At 34.9% G+C, this 23139-nt stretch overlaps 1 protein-coding gene across 5 annotated transcripts in view; it reads left to right on the forward strand.

Annotated features, from left to right (window-relative positions):
- The window catches only part of cfap299 (cilia and flagella associated protein 299), a 101466-nt gene that overhangs the window by 74668 nt on the left and 3659 nt on the right, over positions 1-23139 (forward strand). For 2 of the 5 annotated variants that reach the window (XR_012405947.1, NM_001115124.1), the window contains 1 exon segment: positions 9916-10058. The exons of 2 other annotated variants lie outside the window; for them this stretch is intronic. Coding sequence is in view for 1 of the 3 variants with exons in the window: in NM_001115124.1 (NP_001108596.1) it covers positions 9916-10058 (143 nt within the window). In the remaining 2 variants the exon portion in view is untranslated. 5 annotated transcript variants of the gene reach the window in all.

Below are 23139 nucleotides of genomic sequence, written 5' to 3' on the forward strand. Positions count from 1 at the left end.
TTACATTTTATAATGAAATACAGTTTGGAGCTCAGAAATAAAACAAAAAAGTTACATCGAATTATAAATGACCATCTCTTTTAAAGGCGTTCACCCCAACCCTCTTGATCCTTCTCACCCTCTTCTCAGATAGGAAGGTGGGCTAAATCAAAGGTTACAATGGGCCAACTTTGACCCGCAAGCCCTACATTAGACATGTCTGCTTTAGAACAATTTTAGGTCACACTTTATTTTACTGTGCCCTTTGCTATACATGTAAGTACCAAGTAATATTATTTTACATGTACTCTCTAAGGTTAGAATGGTTGCACTTTTTTACAGTATGTGTACTTAAAGTATATTTACAGTGTACTTGCCTATGAGAAATTAGTTATATGGAGTTATATGGCATAACATGGGTTAAAAATAGGTTCAGGGGAAGGTTTAGGGATAGTACTTGGTTATTATCCCTAGCTATATTTTAGTTTCTGTGAAAACTATGATAATTACATATAATATGAAAGCATAAAATTGGATTATAAAATAAAGTGCTACTGTTGTTGGTTATGCATAATTTATTGTTATTTTTATAATAAGTAGATTAAACATACATGTGTAACAAGGAAACTTTAAAATAAAGTGCTACTGTATCTTATTTTTTATTCTTAGTTCATGTTAAATATGGTTAACTTATTAGATTAGATTAGATTCAACATTATTGTCATTACGCATGTACAAGTACAAGACAACGAAATGCATTTTAAATCTAACCAGGAGTGCAATAGCAGCAAGTGCAGGAAATAGGTATAAGTTATAAAGTGCAGTTATAGAAAAACTATGGGTAATACTTATATATATGTACTATCAACAATATATACAGGTTGTATTAACTATGATGAGAGATTTACAACAGATGGATATATGTACAGGTTGCTATTAATTATCAGAAGTATGAAGATAGATTAGCATAATTACAAATGCATATGTGCAGTGAATATGAACAATCCAAGATAAATTAGTGCATCGAAGTGAAATGAATATGTACAATTTTAAGTGTAAAATGTGTTATGGCACCTTTTAAAGTGCAAATCTCATCTAACACCTGTCCAGCTAGGCACAATAGATAATACCAGTTCATTGGGCATGCAGTATAGAGTTGAAATAAATACAATTTAAAATATGTCCAGTACTATGTTAGTTTTTTTGTTTGTTCATTTGCTTTCGTTTCATGAGAAAAACAAGTTGGCAGATTATACACAACAACACTATTTCAGTTTTTCGAAATGTAAGCTTTGAAAATAAGTTTAAAGGTGGAGGTTTTTCAAAATGATATTGTAAACTATGTAGACTCCGTGTAAACTACACATGTTCAGTCTTTAGACGTGTGGGAATTACTAAAACAACGATACAAACTACAGGACTGTGTGTGTGCACAAATGCCTGAGCTTTCTTTATAAAGTACAACACTTGTAGCCAGGCATGCACCATTATTAGTAGATTTCACAGATACGTGTGAACGGACATTATTTTGACAACGTTGTCATTTGTACGTGAAACCTTTAAAAACGTAAAAAGTTTTTGGTGCATTGTTGTCGTGTAAACATACGCTCAGTTTAACACATCCTTCTTAAATAACAGGAAGGGAGAGCATTCCAAAATAAAGTTGTTTGTGGCCACCTTTTATGTCAAGCCGAAGAATTCAGCAAACTCCATTTTTACACTGAAGTTGCTGCTGCATTCAGGCAGGGGACAGATGGCAGCTGTGCGTGTGGTTTCAACCCAAGAACATTAAGTTTTAGTAAAGTGACTCATTTATCATTCTACTCCATTCATAGAAATCTTGAGGTCAATTGCGTCAGACTTTCCTCTCAGTTCTTTGATTCAACACTAGTGGAAACCATATAATATTTTACCAAGTTAAAAGTCAAAGCAATGGCCCAGCAGATGTCCAGCAAAAAAAAGATTAGATTTTAACTCATCATTAAACACAGCCACCGTTTGCACATCCTTGTTCAACAAAAGTTATTTGTTATGTAAATGTACAACAAATGACATATCTGCAATCTACATGAATACAAAGCGTGTATGTAGCATCATAATCTAATACAAAAATCAGGCAAGCCATGTGTTTATATGATAAGATTCATAAGCTTTCTCATCTAGACAAATCCCAGCACTTCATCTGAACCATGTGCATAAGCTTTCATTGCTGTTAATCTCCTCTATAAGTGTTTGCCATGACATCTTCGTAATCTAAATAGAGCAAAAACTGCAAATGAACTCTGGGGTGGATTTTTTAGTACATTGTTCACTCAGATGGCTCAAATCAAAGTTTTGCAGTATTTGTATAAGCAACATGCAAAAGATTAGCCAATTATGTCAGTTGCGAAATGTATTACATTAATGATACCCCCAGTGAAACGTATGTTCCTTCAGAATTCTTCATGCAGAGAATGGAGGAGCTTAACGTTTGTCAAGGTTTGAGGTTTAGCTTTTCTTTGCATGTGCTCGGTCACCTCTAGTTCACCTCCGCTTTGCTTCACTTCATGCGCTTGTGCAGGTGGTGTCCTTCAGTAATAAAGACAGGCTTTACAAACAATATTGTTTTCCTCTGTAGCCAAAAGAGAATTCTTCATTAGTTTGCAAACGGGATCCAGGTTCACACAAGAAAGCCTGATGGATTTCATTCATTTTCTGTGCTTAACTTGAGTGTTAAACTTTTGTAAGCGCATCGAAAGATGTGACAAACATTCAAAAAGCTGGATCCTGTGAAAATAAGTAGGCCATGGTTTGTCCTTTTTAAGTACCCCATGATGTGTAAGAAAGATAAAATGTTACGACTTAGGAAAGAGAAAGTGTCTGATAAAATTGATGAGCACTTAATCCATAAATGTCAACTTTTGGAAAGCTTTCACGCAGGTTCACATGCAGGGACGTTTAAGTCCCTGAGGGCAGTGCTGCTTTGCACATGTTTCAGATAAACTTCAATTTTCCCAAAAGGAACATGGAAGCCAAAAGTATGTGGAAAATGGTTGTAGTAGTAGCACTACTGGGGAAAGCTGTCTGCATGGAGTCACATTGGTGTAGGAAATCTCAAAAGAGACCTAAACTCAACTGATTTGTGTGCTGCCACTTTTGTTGACCCCAGGTGCTAGTTTTTGAAGCTCTAGTTCTCAACATAACTTAGCTGTGCTCCTAATTTAAGACACTTTTTCCCTTGGCAGTGGACACCCTGACTTTCCTCATCAATATAGACCTCTGAACTTAGCATTCAGACCTCAGCGTGGAACATTTGCCACCTGTTGTTTTGATATTTAAAAGCTGCACCTTCTATAATTCATGCATTTTCTTTAATGCATGAGCTTGTTAGTGTTTTAAGATTGCTCAAATAATGAATAAGAGTAAAACAATTTTTATGAAATTGATAGTTTCATTCCTTGATTCTGATTGGTTAAGCCATGTTTAAAAAAAAATTGTACAATGGACCCTTTTCACGCACTTAACAGTCATTATAAGCTTAAATCTTTTAAAGTTTTTTAATTTTTAGATTTTATCAGAACGTATAAACATTTATATGCATTTATGATTGTGTTATATCATCTTTGCATCAAATTACAAAAAATGAATTACAACTTATGTAAGGTGTTTCCAATGCACCATCTATGGGACAGGACAGTAAATTTGACGTTATTTTCTCCTCTGGCTGCAGTCATCAGTCTCACTCTATTTTTTCCTTTTTCTGAAAGTCTTAATAACACCATTGTGGCGTTTTTTTATTTAGATTTTTTATTTTATTTTAGCAAATCAGATTGTAAAAAAATATTTGTTGTACTCTCCCATTTACTGCACTCTAAGTTTACCCAACCATGACGACTTCTGCTGCTGAGAAACCCTGAAATGTGAATCATACACCTGCCTTTTGCTACATCAGAATTTCTGTGCCACTGCATCTGTAGTTGCTGTTGCAGTTCTGTTTCATGTACTTTAGCTACATGTAGATGAACTGTTTATTAAATATTTAATATATGAGTGACATTGTGCCTCCTACTGTGCATTCATCTTTAATTTTGAGACCATCTCTTTTACCAGTCAAAGAAACGTTCTCATATGGGAGATAGTTTAGAAGTCCACAGTAAATTTACACTATATCACAAATTATAGCATGCACTGGCATATTACTTTTAATATATTTATATTTGTTTGCTTGCTTGCTTGTGTGTGTGCACATGCATGTTTGTGTGCCGTGTTTTTAGTCTGTTCGGTTAGTCCTAAATAGCTTCAGCTGTTTGTGTTTTCACAATAAATAAATAATACGGGGAATCTGGGCCAGGTGTGTGAGTGAAGTGCATGATGGGATCTGTAGTTCATTAACGTGGCAGATTTGTTTTTTTCCAGCGATCCGCAAATGCTAGATCTCTGGTGAACATGACAATTACCTTTAGTTTTCAACTAGGCACCAGAATCAGTTTTTTTTACTATTTCTGCACATAATTCAGTAAAAATATCTGTGAAATTTGAGTGGAATGAATTTTTAATTAAAAAATTATTTTATAAAATATATTTATATGTATATATGTATTTAAAAGGGCTTACAAACCAAACCTAAAAAGATCCACTTGTTTGCTAAACAAAGCAATCTCTCACATAATATTTCTAGCAAAAGAAAATATACTTGCTTTTATTTGCGCATCATTCAATAATAATACTGAAATGAATATAAAAACTAAACAAATATACAGTCAAGGGGTATGAATAATTTTAGGCTTGACAGTATATTTACACACATTTCCATAAGTACACAAGTAGACTCAATGATTGGCTAAAAATCTGAGTAAATTTGCGGATATCTCCACGCGTGGTTTCCCAGTTCATATTAAGTTAATGATCATCTAAAGAAAAAAGTCACCTAAATCTTATATGGCGGGAAGTTGAATAATTAGCCAATCGGATTTAAGAAATTACACAATTGCAGTTTTTATATTACTGGTGCATAAACTGACAATGATTTTTGACGTTTCAATAGTGTAGTTACTGAATTTCATTTACTAGCAGAGGCTAAATAAAAAGTTGGTAAATGTTGACCCCTTGATTTAAATTGTGGTTTGGGCTCTGCATGTTGAAGTTCTGGTCCAGCACAACATTCTGCCCAACTGATTGCCTGCTTGACTTCCTCCACCCTTGGCAGTATCCACAGTTGTCAAAGCCCATCTCAGTCCTCAGAGTGGAACACCAGCTCTTTTCAGGGTGTTTTGTAGATGGCCAGAGGACACCTGCTCAGGCTCTGTTTATTTTCTTGAACAAACACCCAAGCAATGTGTTTATGATAGGAAAAACCAAGCACATGAGTAAACATTTGCTTAAGTCCCATCTCCCCTTCAACCTCCATATAAACAAGCTTATTTTGTCGTTTCCTCCTTTTTTTTCGACGTGCATTCTTTTCTTTTAGCGACCACATAACTCGGCACAATCCTATTTCTGTATTTCCCAAAAAGTCCTGTCATCGTTCCACCACCTGCTTTGAATTTGCTGTCCCACGGTAACAAGTCTTGATTACTTTCTTTTCTTTCTTTCTCTCTCAGTTTCTTCCTTTGAATATGTATCAGACTATTTTTAAAAAATCTCAAAGTAAATCCAGATTCGAATGTCCAGCTGCCAAAACGAGCAACCCGTCTTTTGGTATGGTTAAGTTGTACATTTTTGTTTTTCCTGCCAGGACATCTGTCTTCTGACACACCCTGTCATTATAAGAAAAAGGAAGCAGCATCTTTTGATTATTTTCATTCGTATTGCATACATTTTCACGGAAACTCAGTAAGGTCTGTCAAAGGCATTAAAAAAGATGTTAAACTTTGTGACTGCCACATTTTAATCATGTTGTAACTGCTCTGTGGTTATGGGTTTTTAACCTTTTTGAACACAGATTGTCTATACTTTGAATTGGTCAGAAAAAACACCTTAAAACCCCTGAAGACTTTAGTTGTTTAACAAGCATTAATCATTTTGGCCTCTTGAACTTGTCCTCTATGATCTAAAGTCCACATGTTAGCCAAATTTAGATCTCAGTTACACAATTAGGCATCAATGTATTTATTACATTAGTTTTTTGAATATTAATTTGCTATAAAAAAAAATAATTATATATATATATATATATATATATATATATATATATATATATATATATATATATATATATATATATATATATATATATATATATATATACACAAACACACACACACACACATTCTCATGCGTCTTAACGTGAGATCAGGCTGGCTGTGAAATAACTAAAATCATTCTGCATGGGATATTCTTAGTGATATGGAACTATGAAACTGTCAAGACCAGACTGAAACAATTATAGTGTGTTTCCCTGAAAATAATTGCATGCCTCAAAATTCTCAAGAGCCAACCAGATTCAAGCATTCAACAGCTTTGTAGTATAAACCTTCATAATTCTTCAACTATTCTTTAAACCACTAGGTTTTACCCATTTTTCATACAATTTAATATAGTATGATCACTTATTCTGCTATATATTATATTAAGTGCAGGACAGAATAAGTCTGTTGTTCTTTTTTTTTTTTTTACTTAACACAAGCACTAATTACTTACTTTTTTTAAAAACAGGTAAAAAATAAATCAGTTTTACATTTACATAAACATATAATCATCCAGATTATTTCTATTATCCCATTTTATTTTCACTAAAGATATTTGAAACATTTCATTGTACATTCTGACACAAAAAGCACAGTGCCAGGTTGGAGGCTTCTGTTTGAAGTCCAGTGACACTTCCAGGCCCTCTTAGTTAGTCAGTTTTCTAGAGGCAAAATGCATTTCTGGCTGCTCCTAACAGAAGCAGAACACCTCGGCACATCTGGACTCACCGCTGCATCTATTACACAAGCCCCACTATGTGAAGTCACGTCCAAGTCAAATAAGCAAGCCCTTCCACCCCCCCTTAAGGAACACCTAAAGAGGGACAAGGGTAAGCCTGCCAAAAAAAAAGGACTCCGACCTCAAGCATTCCTCTCATCCAGGTCATGTTTTCATTACCCCGACAAATTTACACAGTTGTTAGTGATGGCCTGGGATTCCTCCTAAAGCACAGCCCACCAATAATAAACAGAGGCCAGCTGACACCCTCAGACACCTGCAAGCCTCCCTGACAGTGCAGGATTGTTCCCAGGCCGGAGAGCACCAAGAGGCCCTGCTTTCCTCTTAAACGTGTTATCCATTTGAGAGGGTGCCATCGTACCGCCCTGACACACTCATCTGAGCCAAGAAGGAAGCGCATCACTGGTATGTGCTACCAGAGGAAACATCATCACGAAGCAGTCAGTGGTGAATTTCCCTACAGCAACGTTAACCTTCGACTAGTTCTGTCATATACAGCAGTTTAATGACTTGCTGTTTTCTGACAAATATTGAAATTTGATAAATGGAGAAATTAGATATAACATACCAGTTCATATTTCGATTTCATATTTATAAAATAAATGTTGTATATGATAAATATATATTCTGAAATATTGGAAAAATTGTCCACTTACATATATACTTTTGTTTTTATTTACTTCTGTGGCGACCCTGGATTAATAAAGAGACTAAGCCGAAATGTGTGTGTGTGCGTGTGTGTATACACACACACACACACACACACACACATACTGTACAGTGCTCAGCATATATAAATACACCCTTTACACATCTTTTAAATTCATATTTTTAATAGGAAGATACTCAATATTATATTTGTGCATATACATTAGATTAGTCAGTACTGAAGCCAAATCTGGAGCTTATCTAACAAAATAACTTACGATAACGGTCCAAAAACTAGTACACCCAAATTTATGCTATAGAAAAATATTAAATACAATTTTTTTTTTAAAAAGAGGGGAAAAAAATCAAAAGAAACTAAAAAAATTGAAAAATTTAGGTGAAGTTTTGTAGGTTGTATTTATTTATTTATTTATTTTTTTGCAATATTTTGCTTTAAATGTATTATCTTTCAATTTCTAAATTTGTTTGGTGATTAAAATATGATAATTTTTAATAAATATATCTGTTTAATAAACTGATTTGTTTAAATGCAGGAAAATACATTGCCTATATTCACTAAGAAATGAACAAAAATATTCATTTTTAAAATGGGGTGTTCTCAGTATTATTAGCCCTCCCTGTTTATTTTTTCCCCAATTTCTGTTTAACAGAGAGAATATTTTTCAACACATTTCTAACCATAATAGTTTTAATAATTCATTTCTAATAACTGATTTATGTTATCTTTGCCATGATGACAGTAAATAATATTTGACTAGATATTTTTAAGACACTTCTATACAGCTTGAAGTGACATTTAAAGGCTTAACTAGGTTAACTAGGCAGGTTAGGGTAATTACGCAACTTATTGTATACGATGGTTTGTTCTGTAGACTATCGGAAAAAAATATAGCTTAAAAGGGCTAATAATTTTGACCTTAAAATGTTTTTTTTTTTTTTTTAATTAAAAACTTTTTATTCTAGCCAATATAAAACAAATAAGACAATAATAGATAATATTATCAGACATACTGTGAAAATGTCCTTGCCATCATTTGGGAAATATTTAAAAAGTAAAAAAAAAATCTAAAAGGGACTAATAATTCAACTGAATATTCCAGATCAAAAATCTCTAACATACATTTTACCCAGATTTACAGATGACTTAAATGTCATTCTGTAAAACAATAGTTGATATAGCAAACAATCTTTTTAGGCACACTCAGATCATGAATCATTTGTTGACATATTAAAATACTCTTTTTAAGAGTACAAAAAAAGCCATAGAATACTATCATTTTAGATCTTTATTATTTGCCACCATCCTTTCAAAGCTGTAGGTTTTGTCAACAAAGACCTTTTAATTATTCAACATATAATAAAACTAAGCATAGTTAATGTGAAGCATTGAAGACACTGTCCTTGCATTTATTATCTAAAAAATCTTGTTTGTAAATGAACTTTTTTGCAAACACTAAAATGAGGCTTTGACTTTTGCTAGTTCATTCATAACTGACATGTTTATAATGTCTGTAAATAATGTTTGCAATATCAGATACAGTAAACGTCTTGAAGGTACAACACCTGCTCTGTTAAACTCCGGGAAACGGATGGAAACAGTCAGATCTGTTTTTATCACTTGGCTTGTGGGCTTATGAGGGCGAGAGGAAACCTTTCTGCCATTGAATGTCTGTGGGCTAAAGGGTTTTGATTCCTCGTCTGCAATCGAAAAATGATCTCCAATGCTCGCTCTGCCCGCTGTAATTCCTCGCCTTTGCCTGATGATTTCTTTTCAAGGCTGACGGGGGAAGAGCAGAAGCCACAGATAAGGTAGCTGGATCAGCCCCTGGCCAGCTGTGAACCCGATAGCATCTGTTTAAAGCATCTAAAGGAAGAGCGCTCCTTTTTAAGTCTGCACTGCTAGTTATCTCACTTTTATCCTGCACATGTAAGGGGAATCCACAGATGGCCTGGGATCTGATAGAAATACAAATGTGATATCATTGACTGTGCTATCAAAAAAAGGATGGCTTCACAAAAGAAGTGCGACTCTGTCTCTCGCTGTCTCTTAAGAGGTAAACAGACAAGCCAAAACAGGGATCCTCTTCAGAGCAGATGTGGTTGGACATTATTCTTTCATCATTGCCATTCAGACAAAACAACTACTGACTGAACTCTGAATGATGTTTTACGTTTAAAAAATAATTACAATGAGTGTTTTTTTTTTTACCGTTATGAATTGTTACACAATTTTATTAAGGGGATGAATTTGTAACTGAATCTTCCCTATCGTATTTATTTATACATCTCCATCGTCTAGTTTCTCAAGACTGCACTTTACGCTGCAGATTATTTATACAGCATGTCCTCCTGTTTTTCTTGCAGTCCATCATTTTCATAAGGGACCAAAATGCTCGTGGACAGGAAATATCTGCGTATATAGACTACTCCCACCGACTAAAATCTGAAGACTTTGAGCCATATTTCAGCGGAAAGAAAAGGCTTTTGCCAAAAACATCTGACTTAAGGTAAGCCTACTTATATTATGACCCATCCGTGATGATTTCCGGCTACTATTGTTTTAGTGGATGTGCTACTGAACATCTCAAAGGTTAGATTAATGTGCAGGAAAGCAGCATCCAACTGATCCCTGAAGCATTTGTCTTTGTGACATGGAAGCCCACTCCAAATGATGCATGAAAATGAGCATGAAATACAGTGAAAACAAAACAGACTCACTGTTCATAAAACAGAGGAAGAGTGGGTTTTTGCAATAACCAGTGCATTCAAAAAAAAAAAAAAAAAAAGAGTAGATGTACACTGTGAGAAATGGCTTTTCATTCTGTGATGTTAATGTTAGTCTATGATGATCCTCTGTAAAACAAGTTAGGAAAATTAAAACATTCCCAAAAGGCTTTATAGTGTACATTCTGTACACTACTTTGCACTTTGCTGTTTGTTTAAACTACCTATTTAATATGAGCCAAAACAACACAACTCTTGACTTTTTTTTGCAACTACTTCATTGTTTTACGTGCAATGCACTTAAATTTGTAAAAACTAATAAGTTAACTTAATTCCTCATGTTGGTCCCACACAAATCGATTTATTGATGCAGTTTTTACTGTGTATCGTTGATCTTATTTTTGTTTTAAGATTCACTTTAATGATTTTTAATTTAATAATAAATAAAAAAAACAAGCATACACAGGGAAATACAAGGAAAGTGTGGTATATTTTAGGTGAAATACTCCCAGGGTCATTTTATATTCAATTTGATATTTAGCCGGTGTTTCGTAGCATGTTAAGCATGTTAAGTTAACTGAACATGATAAGCTAAATAAGTTAGTGGCTATTCTTTCTTTCTAATGCAGCCCTTTGACTATTAGGATAGACATGAAACATACTGCAAAGATAGATTAGTATGGTTTATGTATTCCTTTTCACATTGAAAGTTCTTTCTCACCAAAATTGATGTGTGTCCCCTGTAAACTAATAAAAGTTGTACACCCAAGCAGAAAGTTGGGGGGTTAAATCTCACGTAGAGCAATTTTCTTGATTTGCTTAGCAGTACAGTAATCATGGGCGCCATCATGGAATTTCAGCCATCAAAAAAGACATCCAGCTCAGATGATTAAGCTCTATTGTGTGCAAAATACATCATCTGGATGCACTGGGGCGCATCTTCAGTAGCTGCGTTTCCACTATCGCGCCTAAAGCGAGCAAGCCAGGGCGCGCCAAGGCCAGTCGCGTTTCCACTGTCACTTCCGGGGCCTAATCGGGCCAAAGCGGGGCTTTCTTGGGGCCAGCGGCCGGCCTTTTTCGGCCTGTTGAGTACCTTCGGCCAAAGAGGGCCAGCTGGGGCTTCGGGGTGGAGTGAAAGGAGAGGCGGGCACAGTTTTCCGATCGAACATGAGTACATGTCCCAAACAAACAAATAAATAAATAAGTAAGGGAAAGAAAACATCTAGCCTTACGGGGTCTTTTTGCATATGATCGCCCTTATGTTTCCCTTTTAAATGTAAGGGTGTTGCATAAAATAATAAAGTAGTTTTTGTTGGATATATCTTGGGGTCACTGGGTGTTTCAGGTCTTTTAACATTAGGCGCCCTCTCACAGGTGACTCAGCTGAGTTTGATCAGACTCCAGCATGCGTCCCAGTAGCCATCACTCACGAATCAGCCCTCTTTATCCATAGCCATCTTGTGGCTTTCTCTGCAGCTTCACTAACAGACCTAATGGCCATTTTCTTTGCTGCTACTGCTATGCCTAGTCGGTTGAAGACTTTACAGAGTGAATGCCCAGCAAACCCTCTACAGCCCAACTCTATTGGCTCACAGTGTGTCTTCCAGCGCCCTTCTGTACTAGCTCTTGGTACTTTGAGTGTTTTCTTTCACTTGCCTCTTCCATCCGCCCTTCCAGGGCACTGTAAGTTCAAACAAAATCAACTGTCTTGTTGCCTCAGAAAAGATAATGTCTGGTCGGAGTGATGTTGTAACAACAGTTGAAGTCAGAATTATTAGCCCCTCTTTGAATTTTTTTTTTTAATATTTCCCAAATTGTTTAACAGAGCAAGGAACTTTTCACAATATATCTGATAATATTTTTTCCTCTGGAGAAAGTTTTATTAACTTTATTTTAACTAGAATAAAAGCAGTTTTAAATTTTTTTTATTAGCCCCTTTGGGCTTATTTCTTCGATAGTCTACAGAACAAACCATTGTTATACAATGACTTGTCTAACTACCCTAACCCGCCTAGTTAACCTAATTAACCTAGTTAAGTCTTTAAATGTCACTTTAAGCTGTATAAAAGTGTCTTAAAAATATCTAGTAAAATATTATTTACTGTCATCATGGCAAAGATAAAAGTAATCAGTTATTGGAAATGAGTTATTAGAACTATTATGTTTAGAAATGTGTTGAAAAAAAAAATCTTCTCTCTGTTAAACAGAAATTGGGGGGGAAAAAAACAGGGGGGGTAATAATACTGACTTCAATTGTATGTGCTGTGGGAACTGCTTCCCCAGGTCAACATGCAACTTCCAGTCAGGAGCTGAATGGAGGAGGCCCGACCTTATCTTTTGCAGTTGGCAGGGTTCCTCCTCAGCTTTCACAAATTCAATCCTCCATTTTGGGGCAAGATGATATGGTACCTATCATCTTTGAAAAAGATAAGCAAATCTATCATCTCACTGAAAGTTTTTAGTAGAGCATCTAAAAGCCACGTCAATTAGTTCAGCAGATATACTGTACATGACTTTGAATCTCACCCATATCCATGTTGCTTAGTGGAGAACATGAGTCAATTATCATTTTAGCCAATCACAGACATTTCTTTAACACAATGGCCAACCCATCAGTTGCCGCCTGTTGCTACACCTGACAGCATGAACACAAGCATCCAACTGGTCTAGATATGTCATTCTAAATATTTATTTTTTGCATCTTTGTTTTTCAAGCCTCTTTGATGTGTTTTTTGAGTAGTTCACACAAAAAGACTGCAGAGTGCTGAACAGCTGCAGATTTTTCCCTAATCACTGCCTGACCTGTTGGTGACCTTGTTCATTTGCTAATTGGGCTTTAATCAAGCTTAAAATTCTGTAGCGTAAAGCATAAATTAGGATGTTGTTTTGATATTGTTAACATTTATGGTAAATTTGATCAAGATTTTGGTCAAAAACCAATACTTTTACAGCTATAATTTTATGCAATTTTGTAAATGCACCTAAAAATCATCAAATCTTATTGACCTTATTCTGGAATACATAATTAAGCTTTTTTTTTAGAACTTCCGATTTAATTGCATATGAGAGAAATGACTAGGAATATGACAGAAAACGGTCTACACTCAAAAAATTATGTTCGTCGTTTGTTCAAAATACTTATTTAAAATGAGCCGAAACAACATCATTCTTCCATTTAAATTAGTGAAAATTAAAAATTGAAATTAAATTTTGAATTAAAATTAAAAAGCTAACTTAATTCTTTCATGTTGTCCCAACACAAATCGATTGTGTGAAACTCAGCTTTTTTTTACAGTGTGCGTGGGTCTCAAACTCGATTACTGGAGGGTTGCAGCTCTGGAGAGTTTTTCTCCGACCCTAAATCAAACACCAACTAATCAAGCTGTTCAAGACTACTGGAGACTAATAAGCAGGTGAGTTGGAGCTGGTTGGAGCTAAAATCTGCAAAGCTGTGGCCCTCCAGGAATTAAGTTTGATATCACTGGTGTAAGTAAAAATGAAATAATGTAAAAATACCAGTTTTGCAACATCAAACAACATAACACAATAAGGTTCCAATGGCTGAGCTTGCTCTGACATGTAATATCAAGGTCATTACATTTTCATAAATATCTTAAATAAACTGTTCGCTCACATGCACCTTTCCATTGTGCTGAAATGGAAAAAAATGAACCCCAATATTATCAAATAATAAATGAATACATAAATATAAAAAAAAAAACATAGCAAATTTAAGACTGGCATTCTGTTATCTATACTAATTACATGTAACCACAATTAAACATAACTGTAAAACATGTGCTGGATAAGTTGGCAGTTCATTCCACTGTGGCGACCCCGGATTAATAAAGGGACCAAGCAGAAAAGCAAAAGAATGAATGAATGAATGCAAAAATGTAATATTGAGGTTTTTTTTAATCTAAAGCTGCTACAGTATGCAAGCCAACTCTGTGTATGTTTGTATATCAGCATCCTAACTGCCACAGTTCATGATCTAATCAAAGGAAGTAAAGGAAGTAAACTACAGCATAAGCATTCTCATTTCCTGTGTACTCCCAACCAGCTCCATCTCTTTCTCTCCCTACTTCTTTTTTAATTCCTTATTCTCTCTTCCCCTCTCTCTCTCTTTCTGTTCTCTCTTTCCTCCACCATCCTTCTCACGGGAACAATAACAGGCAGTGCTTGTGGTTACAACTAAGATGGAGCAGATGCTGTGTTCTTCCCATACAGATGCATGAATTCACTCTACAGCTGACAGACTTTGACTGCCTCACCACAAAAAATAAAGACTACAAATGCCATGGCCACCAGCTGAGGGCAATCACATTTGTCTTAAAGAGTTAGTTTACCAAAATTACTTCCTTCAATAATTAATAGTGATGCATGATCATGATTTTTCATGTTTTTTTTAAACTAGCAAATTGGTTGATTCAATAACAATTTTAAAATTTATTCGTGCTATTTTTAAACTAGAAGCTAGAAAAAAATGGTTATGTGAGAAAAAAAGTGTATAAGCTTTATCACAGGCTGAATCTACAAGGATTTCAAATTAGAGGCAACAGCTGCAATTTAATCTTGATTCACACAAATGAGCAACATGAATCACCTTCACTCAAAAAAGATTTTATTTTTGCTTGTTCAAACTACTTATTTAAAATGAGTGGTAACAACACAATTCTTAAGCTTTCATTGGAAAACTTAATCTTTTATGTTCAATCCACATGAATTAGTTAAAAGTGTTAACTTAATCAATTTTGTGTTTGTTGTGTGATGAATGAATTGTGTGGAACCCTGTATGTTTTACAGTGTTGGGTAGTTGGTGACTTAAAATAGATTGTATAATTAATTACAAATATATGAAGTGAAAAAAATAGCTTAAATAGTGAAACAATAATACATAATGAAATAATGCTACATTAAACATTGGTAGAGACCTAAAACTGTAGATATGGTTAAAAAAGCTATTTAATTTTCTTCCAGCAAGGAGGCACATGTGGGAGTAACAGGAGTTTCTTTGATTACAGTGAACAATGCAGCTGCTCTGGTCCTATTTAATATGGATTATTATATAGCTTTGATTATACAGAGATTAGCTTTATCCTCCAATATTTCACACATTATGCACAGTATGTGTGCTGTTAAGTTTTTCAAACACCCAACTAATTTACTACAATCCACACACACACACACACAAAAAAATTCTTCAGATGCAAAATTCTATTGAATGTAGCCCATGTACATTAAGTGATCCCCAAGTGATCACGTAAGTGAATCACCTGTAATCAAAACTGGCCAAACAAATGTGATCTGTACAGTATTTAATATTAGGAATCACCAAAGTATTAAACGAATGAAGTGAGAGCTTGTTCTTATAACTGCATCTTGTGTTTTTCCGTCAGTTGTCAGCAATGTTTGTGTGGCGCTGCTGTCAAACTATCAGGAACAACATATTTTTTTGTATCTGGCTGCATCTGTGCTCCGCCTTCAGCTTCTCTGATCTCTGTTAACATTTCCTTTATAGACTTTTTAGTATAAAGTTGGTGTACATATCTGAAAATAGATACCCCAAACTAAAATCATAATCAATCATGTCATTCCAAACCCCTGAGACCTTTTTTCATCTTCAGTACTAAAACTAAGATATATTTTAAATGAAATCCAAAAGCTTCCTCATCATCCATAGTCCAGACACAAACTCCAGAAAGGTTCCATAAAACATAATCAAAACACACCATGGGTCCGTTCTTTCGTACATGGATTACTCAACTACCTGCATTTGGTTATTGACAATTTGACACGATCTAGAATCATTTTGTTCTTCAAAACTCATCTGAGAGTTGTTGTCATAGCAGCAGTTCTGGTAGCTCAAACCTGCTCAGGTGCAGGCTTATTTCAAATAAACAAGAGCAGATGGGGTCATTTCAATCAAAAGTAATGCTAAAAGTATTTACTGAATTCTGATATTTTCTTACAGTAGTAGTTGTATACACTTGGGACAGTAGTAAATTGCTAATATATATATATATATATATATATATATATATATATATATATATATATATATATATATATATATATATTTATACAATTAAAAGTAAAAAAAAATAAAACTTGTCTTTAAGGGGTTCAATCAGAACATTTATTGGATTTTTTTAACTTTTTAGATACAAAAGCATACTACAGGTACAAGCTTTAGTACAATTTTGACTTTTTTTTAAAGGAATAATTATTTATATAGTCATGCACATGTTTTGACAGCTGATATGATGGTGATTTGATGCATCACAAAAGTTGCAGAAAAGTTGCTTTTTTGAGGCAAAATTCATTTAAGCAGCCAGTTATTCTTTACACCGATTAGGAAACTTGAATAGGCCTAGGCTACTATAATAAAGAAAATCCACTCTAAATGTAAAACTAAATAAATTGCTAAATACATGAAAGTGTAATGCCTGCAGCTCACAACAAATGTTGTTGTGCAAAAGTTATTGTGTATCATATTTAACAAACTGTTTACTATGCATTAGGGCTGTGTAATTAATCGAAAATCCGGTTTCGATTTCAATTTTGGCTTCTAACGATTACTTTAATGTAACTTTTACAGCACGGGATGCGCATCATTCATATTTTTAAAAGCACGAAAGAGCACATGCTCTGTGTGTGCACGCAGGGCTTTCCCTCGGACAGGCTCTGAGACAAGCAGAGCACACACATCTAACGTCATCTTAATGGTCAAATACATGCACATTTGTGTCAGAGCGCAGTGTTGAGTGATTATTCAAATTAACCCTCATTTGTGTAATAAACAAACAAGTTGAGAATCAAAAGACATGTAAAAGAGAAACCATATCAGAGCTGCACTGTTCTTAAAGTGACAGTGCGCAATATTCCTGCTGCTGCCTGTTTTGATAATCAAACAACAAAAGGAGAAAGTCCCTCACTGCTCTTGACTGAAGGACTTTAGTAGCTGATGTTTTTTTTCTTACAGTAAAGATGCTTAAAGCACAGTTTAAACAACAGATTTAATAACTCATTTCGTTTATCTTTGCTATGTTGACAGTACATTATATTTTACTAGATATAAATACTAGTATTCAGCTTAAAGCGCTATTCAAAGGCTTAATTAGTGTAATTAGGCAAGTCATTGTATAACAGTAGTTTCTTCTCCAGACAATCAAAATATATATAGCTTAAAAGAGCTTAAAATATTGAGCTATTAAAATAGGTTTCAAAATATTTAAACCTGCTTTTATTCTAGCTGAAATAAAACATAAGCCTTTCTCTAGAAGAAAAAAATATTATAGGAAATACTGTGAAAAATTTCTCTGTTAAACATCATTGGAGAAATAATTATATATAAAAAAAAATTCACAGCAGTGCGAATAATTTTGACTTCAACCGATAATTGTTTTGAATATTCGTGATTACAATTATGACCAAAATAATCGTAATTATGATTTTTCCCATAATCGAGCAGCCCTACTATGGATTTTAAGTAATTTTGCTCACATGGATAATTGAATGATAATCAGATGATGTCATTACACTGTTGTGCCGTCAGCCAATCACTGCATTGCAGATCATGGTTTTGAGGATAAATCTGTCCTTCACAACAAACGCAGAGATCTCAGATCAGTTCATCCCAATGTTTTTATCTGATTCACAAACTTGTTTGAAGAACCAAATTAGCCAGAGATCAGTTATCAAGACTAACGGATCCAGGATCTGTTAAATCATCTTAGATCATTTAAGCAAGGTATGAAGAACGGACCCCATAAGTCTTCAGTGGTTCTATCATAAAATTATCAAGTTATGAGAATAGGCACATACTCAGTGTCAGTATAGTGCACGCTTCACTAGAGTGAGGTGTTCTTTATGCAAGTCATGCTCAGTCAATCTGCTGACGTATTACCTGGGTTATTACATATGGTCTAGGTTTTTTTTTCTGGACTTTGAAAGAGTCAGGACTGTTGCTGTCCATGGAGGATGAGGGAGCTCTCAAGATTCATCTAAAATATATTCATTTGTATTCCGAAGATGAACGAAGATTTCAGGGAGTTGGAACCACATGAAGGCGTAATAACAAATTTAGTGTTTGATTTTTAAACTAACTCTTTAATGAGGGGAATTTTATAAAGAGCTGACATAAGAGGAAAAGAAGTCAGCCTGTTAATAATGTAGCCTGTGTGGTGAGACATGTTATGGAAACTACAAACCTCTAGTTATACAATTAGAAATATAACACTGGATGCAACAAATGTAACTTAGTGTAGAATATTGTTTTAGGTACAAAGATGGCCAGATATCAAGAGATATAAATATGTATAGAGAAAACTTTTTGGTTAAATCTGCTTTCTTTGGTTAAATGGCCTTAAGTGTGGCTTCCTTTAACAGATTTCTCACTAATTCTAGGTTACGAACCAGATTTTTTTCTTTCTCATTGATCCATAGAGTTACAGCTGGGGATTTTAAAAACACTCTTAAAACACTCCATCAGGCTTTAGTTTGGTAACCATGGAGCTCTGAGGTACACAAACATCCTTTTCCTTCTTAGTGTTATATAGTGTAATGGTAAAGACACAGACCTGTTATTAACAGCATGATAATTGTTTCCACAAAGCCCAGGTCTTTCACACATTGGTAAGTTAGTGTGGGTGGGTTGCCATCCAGCTGCACTATCAATATTAAACATTTCACTTTACCATGTGACATATCTGCAGGGACAATATGGGACCAAAAAGTGTCACAAAAAAAGTGACACGTTGCTGCTCTCATGCGTTTTCAATCACAAAAAAAAAAACGAATGGACCAAATACTCAGAGAGTCTTTCAGCTTCCTCTGACTTGAAAATGTAAAAGCTTTGGAGCATTTCTTCTGCCCATCTTTTCATGTTCTCTGTTAAAATATCTCACATCTGTCCTGTTTCTTCGACCAAAAGTAAGTGGTTTACCATTGCATAAAAGTGGTCAACCCAAAAATGCTAATTGCTATATGGCGTTTCAGTATAAATAGACACAGAAAATGCTGTCAAACCTTATTTTAAAAAAGGAGGAAGTGAATACACGTCCTTGCTTTAAGTCCCTCACAAAGTTTTACATTTTGTATATGCTACAAACCATACGGATAGAAGAAAAGTGCAGACTATACATTTTTGTGTCAAGAAAAAGGCAGGCGGGACTAGAATGTTTGATCCAAAAGGCAAACAGAACATGAACTGAACTTGTCATTTCATGCATCAAGGTATTTCTCCACAGACTCTGGCTCTTGTGAGGGTCTGCCATGTTTACCATTACAGCAGTCACTCCGATGGCAACCGTCTTTCCTGTGGTGCAAAATGGCAAGAGGAGACCCCATGAGGATGTTTAATCCAGACCATTACTTTCTGTTTATGTCTTATTAGCCAGCCTTTTCACTTTAAGCACTCTTTTGTTTGCTTTGGTGACGAGCACCATGGTTTCTGGTCACCTTGACAGGAAATGGCAGACAGGGAAGTTTTAGGTGTCTTTCCATGACTCTCTTACCCACAAAGCCATATGCAATAAATTATGTTAAACTTTTCAAGATATTGGCCTGCTGAGCACTGAAAAATTGCACGTAATTGTTTATTTTTTGAAGTTTTTTCTCAGATTAAGGACAAGTGTTGCTTCTTGTTGTCTACATTTGTATAAATACTTGACATTTATCCCCATGCAGGCATGTTGGGGATTTATTATGCAGTTATATGTCATGGTATCCACAAAATATTTTTACAACTGTTATGCAAATATTCAAGTGTCTTTATGCAGCACCAGGGATTGCTACTGAACCAAATCCTACCCATCTTGAAATCAAGGGGATTTTGAGCATAGGTTTGTTCAGTGATTTATATCCTTGAGGTTAGGTCATACAGATGCTGTTTATAAGTTTTGGACTGCTAAGTAGCTTTAGCAATACAAAACATACAGCGTGTTGGCTGACGTCCACGGTGTTATCATCATGATAGAGAATAAAAAGCTCTTGTATCCATGTGCCTCTCCTTCAGATTTATAAAGAGCCTCTCCCCAAAGTCCAGCTTTGTTCTTGGACCACAAACTACTGCTTGGGAAAAGCTGAGGTCCATTTGCGCAAGCCTCGCTGCCTCAGAGTGTGACATTTGGAGTTGTGTTTCTGCAAAGCAGCTGTTTTCCAGCAGTTGAGCTTGGGCCAGATGCTCTCGTTTTTCATTTTAGCTTATTGCGTACATTAATTATATTTTAGATCTATTCTCGCGGCTATTTAGAGTGGCCTGCTGGGTCTCAGTCTTTAAATTGATCAGTGCAGACACCGGAATTTTCTGGAGCAGTGTTTTTCTCCTTTAGCTTGGAATGTCTTGAAAGTTGTGTAGGAGCTCATGTGCGAACATCGATTTTTGAAGCTGGACATCTATTCTTGAACATATTCAAATAAATATCCCAACGTCTCTGCATTCAATTAGAGGGAAACTGATACATCAGTGAAATGCCTATGCAAAGACTAAAATAGTCAAATGGCTACATTTCAAAGTTCTTTTCTTTAAGAATTCACTTGGAAAATGAAAGCATGTACACTGCAAGAAAAGAAAACAAATGAAATAGGTATTGGGGTACTATATATATATATATATATATATATATATATATATATATATATATATATATATATATATATATATATATATATATATATATGAATTTTCCTTCAGCTTAGTCTTTATTCGCCACAGCAGAATGAACTCCCAGCAAGCCAGTACTGGAAAAAACCCATACACACTCATTCACTCATACACTAGGGCAATTTAGCTTATTCATTTCACTTATAGACTTATAGTGCATGTCTTTAGACTATGGAGGAAACCGGAGTAGCCGGAGGAGACCCACACCAACACGGGGAGAACATGCAAACTCCATACAGAAATGCCAGCTGGTCCAGTCGGGATTCGAACTCGTTTTTTACTATGAATGTTTTGAAATAAAAAAAAAATTGTAATGTCAAATCTGGCATTCTGAGTAATTTTGTCTGCAAAAGCGATTCTTATTCAGCCTTAAATATCTATTAGAAAAACCTGAGACCATTGCTGACCATTGCTCTGAGAATATTTATTTTGAGTTTAATGTCACAAATCATAATGCTGGAATTGATTCATTTATTTTCAGCTTTGTCCCTTTATTTTTTCAGGGGTCACCACAGTGTAATGAACCACCAACTTATCCAGCATATGTTTTTTGCAGGGATGCCCCTACAGCTGCAATCTATCACTGTGAAACACCCATACACTCTCGCATGCACACTCTTACACTACAGCCAATTTAGCTTATTCAATTAATCTATTGATCTACTATGACCAATTCATCTATTGCGTACGAGCGGGCACAGCCATTTGAATCTTTTTGGCTCAAGAATTCTAATTCACTTCCATTCATTTCTAGATGTTAAAAACAGCTTGTTAACGCTGCTTGATGTTGTAAACTGATTTTTATTATTATATTATATTATATTATATTATATTATATTATATTATATTATATTATATTATATTATATTATATTATATTATATTATATTATATTATATTATTCTGCTTTGTCTGATTTTTCATGAACGCACTTGTTTGTAGAGCTAGTAGTTTGACTGTTTTTGCAGTTTATTATTTCTAGTCATTTCTCCCATAGGCAACTGAATCGGACGTTCCACATTGAAGAATAAGGTCAATAGCACATGTCTTTGGACTGAAGGGGAAACCACCCAGAGAAAACCCACACCATTATAGGGAGAACATGCAAACTCCACACAGAAATGCCAACTGACCCAGCAGGGGCTGGACACAGCGACCGTCTTGCTGTGAGGCGACAGTGCTAACCACTGAGCCACCGTGCCACACAAACGCTGGAATTGCCAACTACAATTACTAGTTTGCATTAAGTTTATAGACATTAAAATGTGTTTACAGACAATAAAATATTAAATACAACACAATGCAATGTGTAATGTTAAACACAAGGAAAACGCCTGTGAACATCCAAATAAATATGGATGGATAATGGATTATCACATAAATACAAAATTAAATATTCATATTAACAAATTATATTAACAAACTTGCAAAGTTACAGTTAAAATATCTTTTAATATACTGTTATGACAGTTAAAATATCATTTAAAACAGGGGTTCTCAAAGTGGGGGTTGGGACCCCTCGATGGATCGCGGGACAATGAAGGGGGGGGGGGGTCGCCTGGTGATTTTAAAAAATCTATTTATTATTCTTAAATCATATAGGAATGACCATATTTTATCCATAACCTACAGAAGAGAAAAAATATAGTCGTTTATAATTACTTTATAGTTACTTTAGTCGCTTATAGTTACTAGTTCTATTGGATTGCGACCCCAGTGGTAATTGCATTATATTAAAGACACAGCAATAGCGTCAGATGCAGCAGATTGATTTTATAACACCAGGTTAAAGTTTCTGGCCCATTTACCGCACTGACATTAAACGAAGAATATCCCTGGGTGTATTGGTGTGTGTATGACATTGCATGCAAGGTTTCTGTATTCATAACCAGGATATTGGGGGTCGCGAGTCACTGGCATCGTCATATTGGGGGTCGCAGGCTGAAAAGTTTGGGAACCCCTGGTTTAAAATACTGTTACAACTGTTAAAATATCCAAATCATAAATATTTCATTTACAAAACAAATTCTTTCATTTATGCCACTGTCTGACATATTCAGAGATATTCTGCGATATGTTATTTAACAGCGCTCAATTCAACTGTTCTTTTAGATTTCTATGATTTAGTCCTCACAATTAAAATTAAAGATGTATTGTTTCTTTATTATAATTGAAAATGTTCTCCAGCCATATTAATTC

This window comes from Danio rerio, chromosome 5 (genome assembly GCF_049306965.1).
Source record: "Danio rerio strain Tuebingen ecotype United States chromosome 5, GRCz12tu, whole genome shotgun sequence".
Taxonomy (NCBI): domain Eukaryota; kingdom Metazoa; phylum Chordata; class Actinopteri; order Cypriniformes; family Danionidae; genus Danio; species Danio rerio.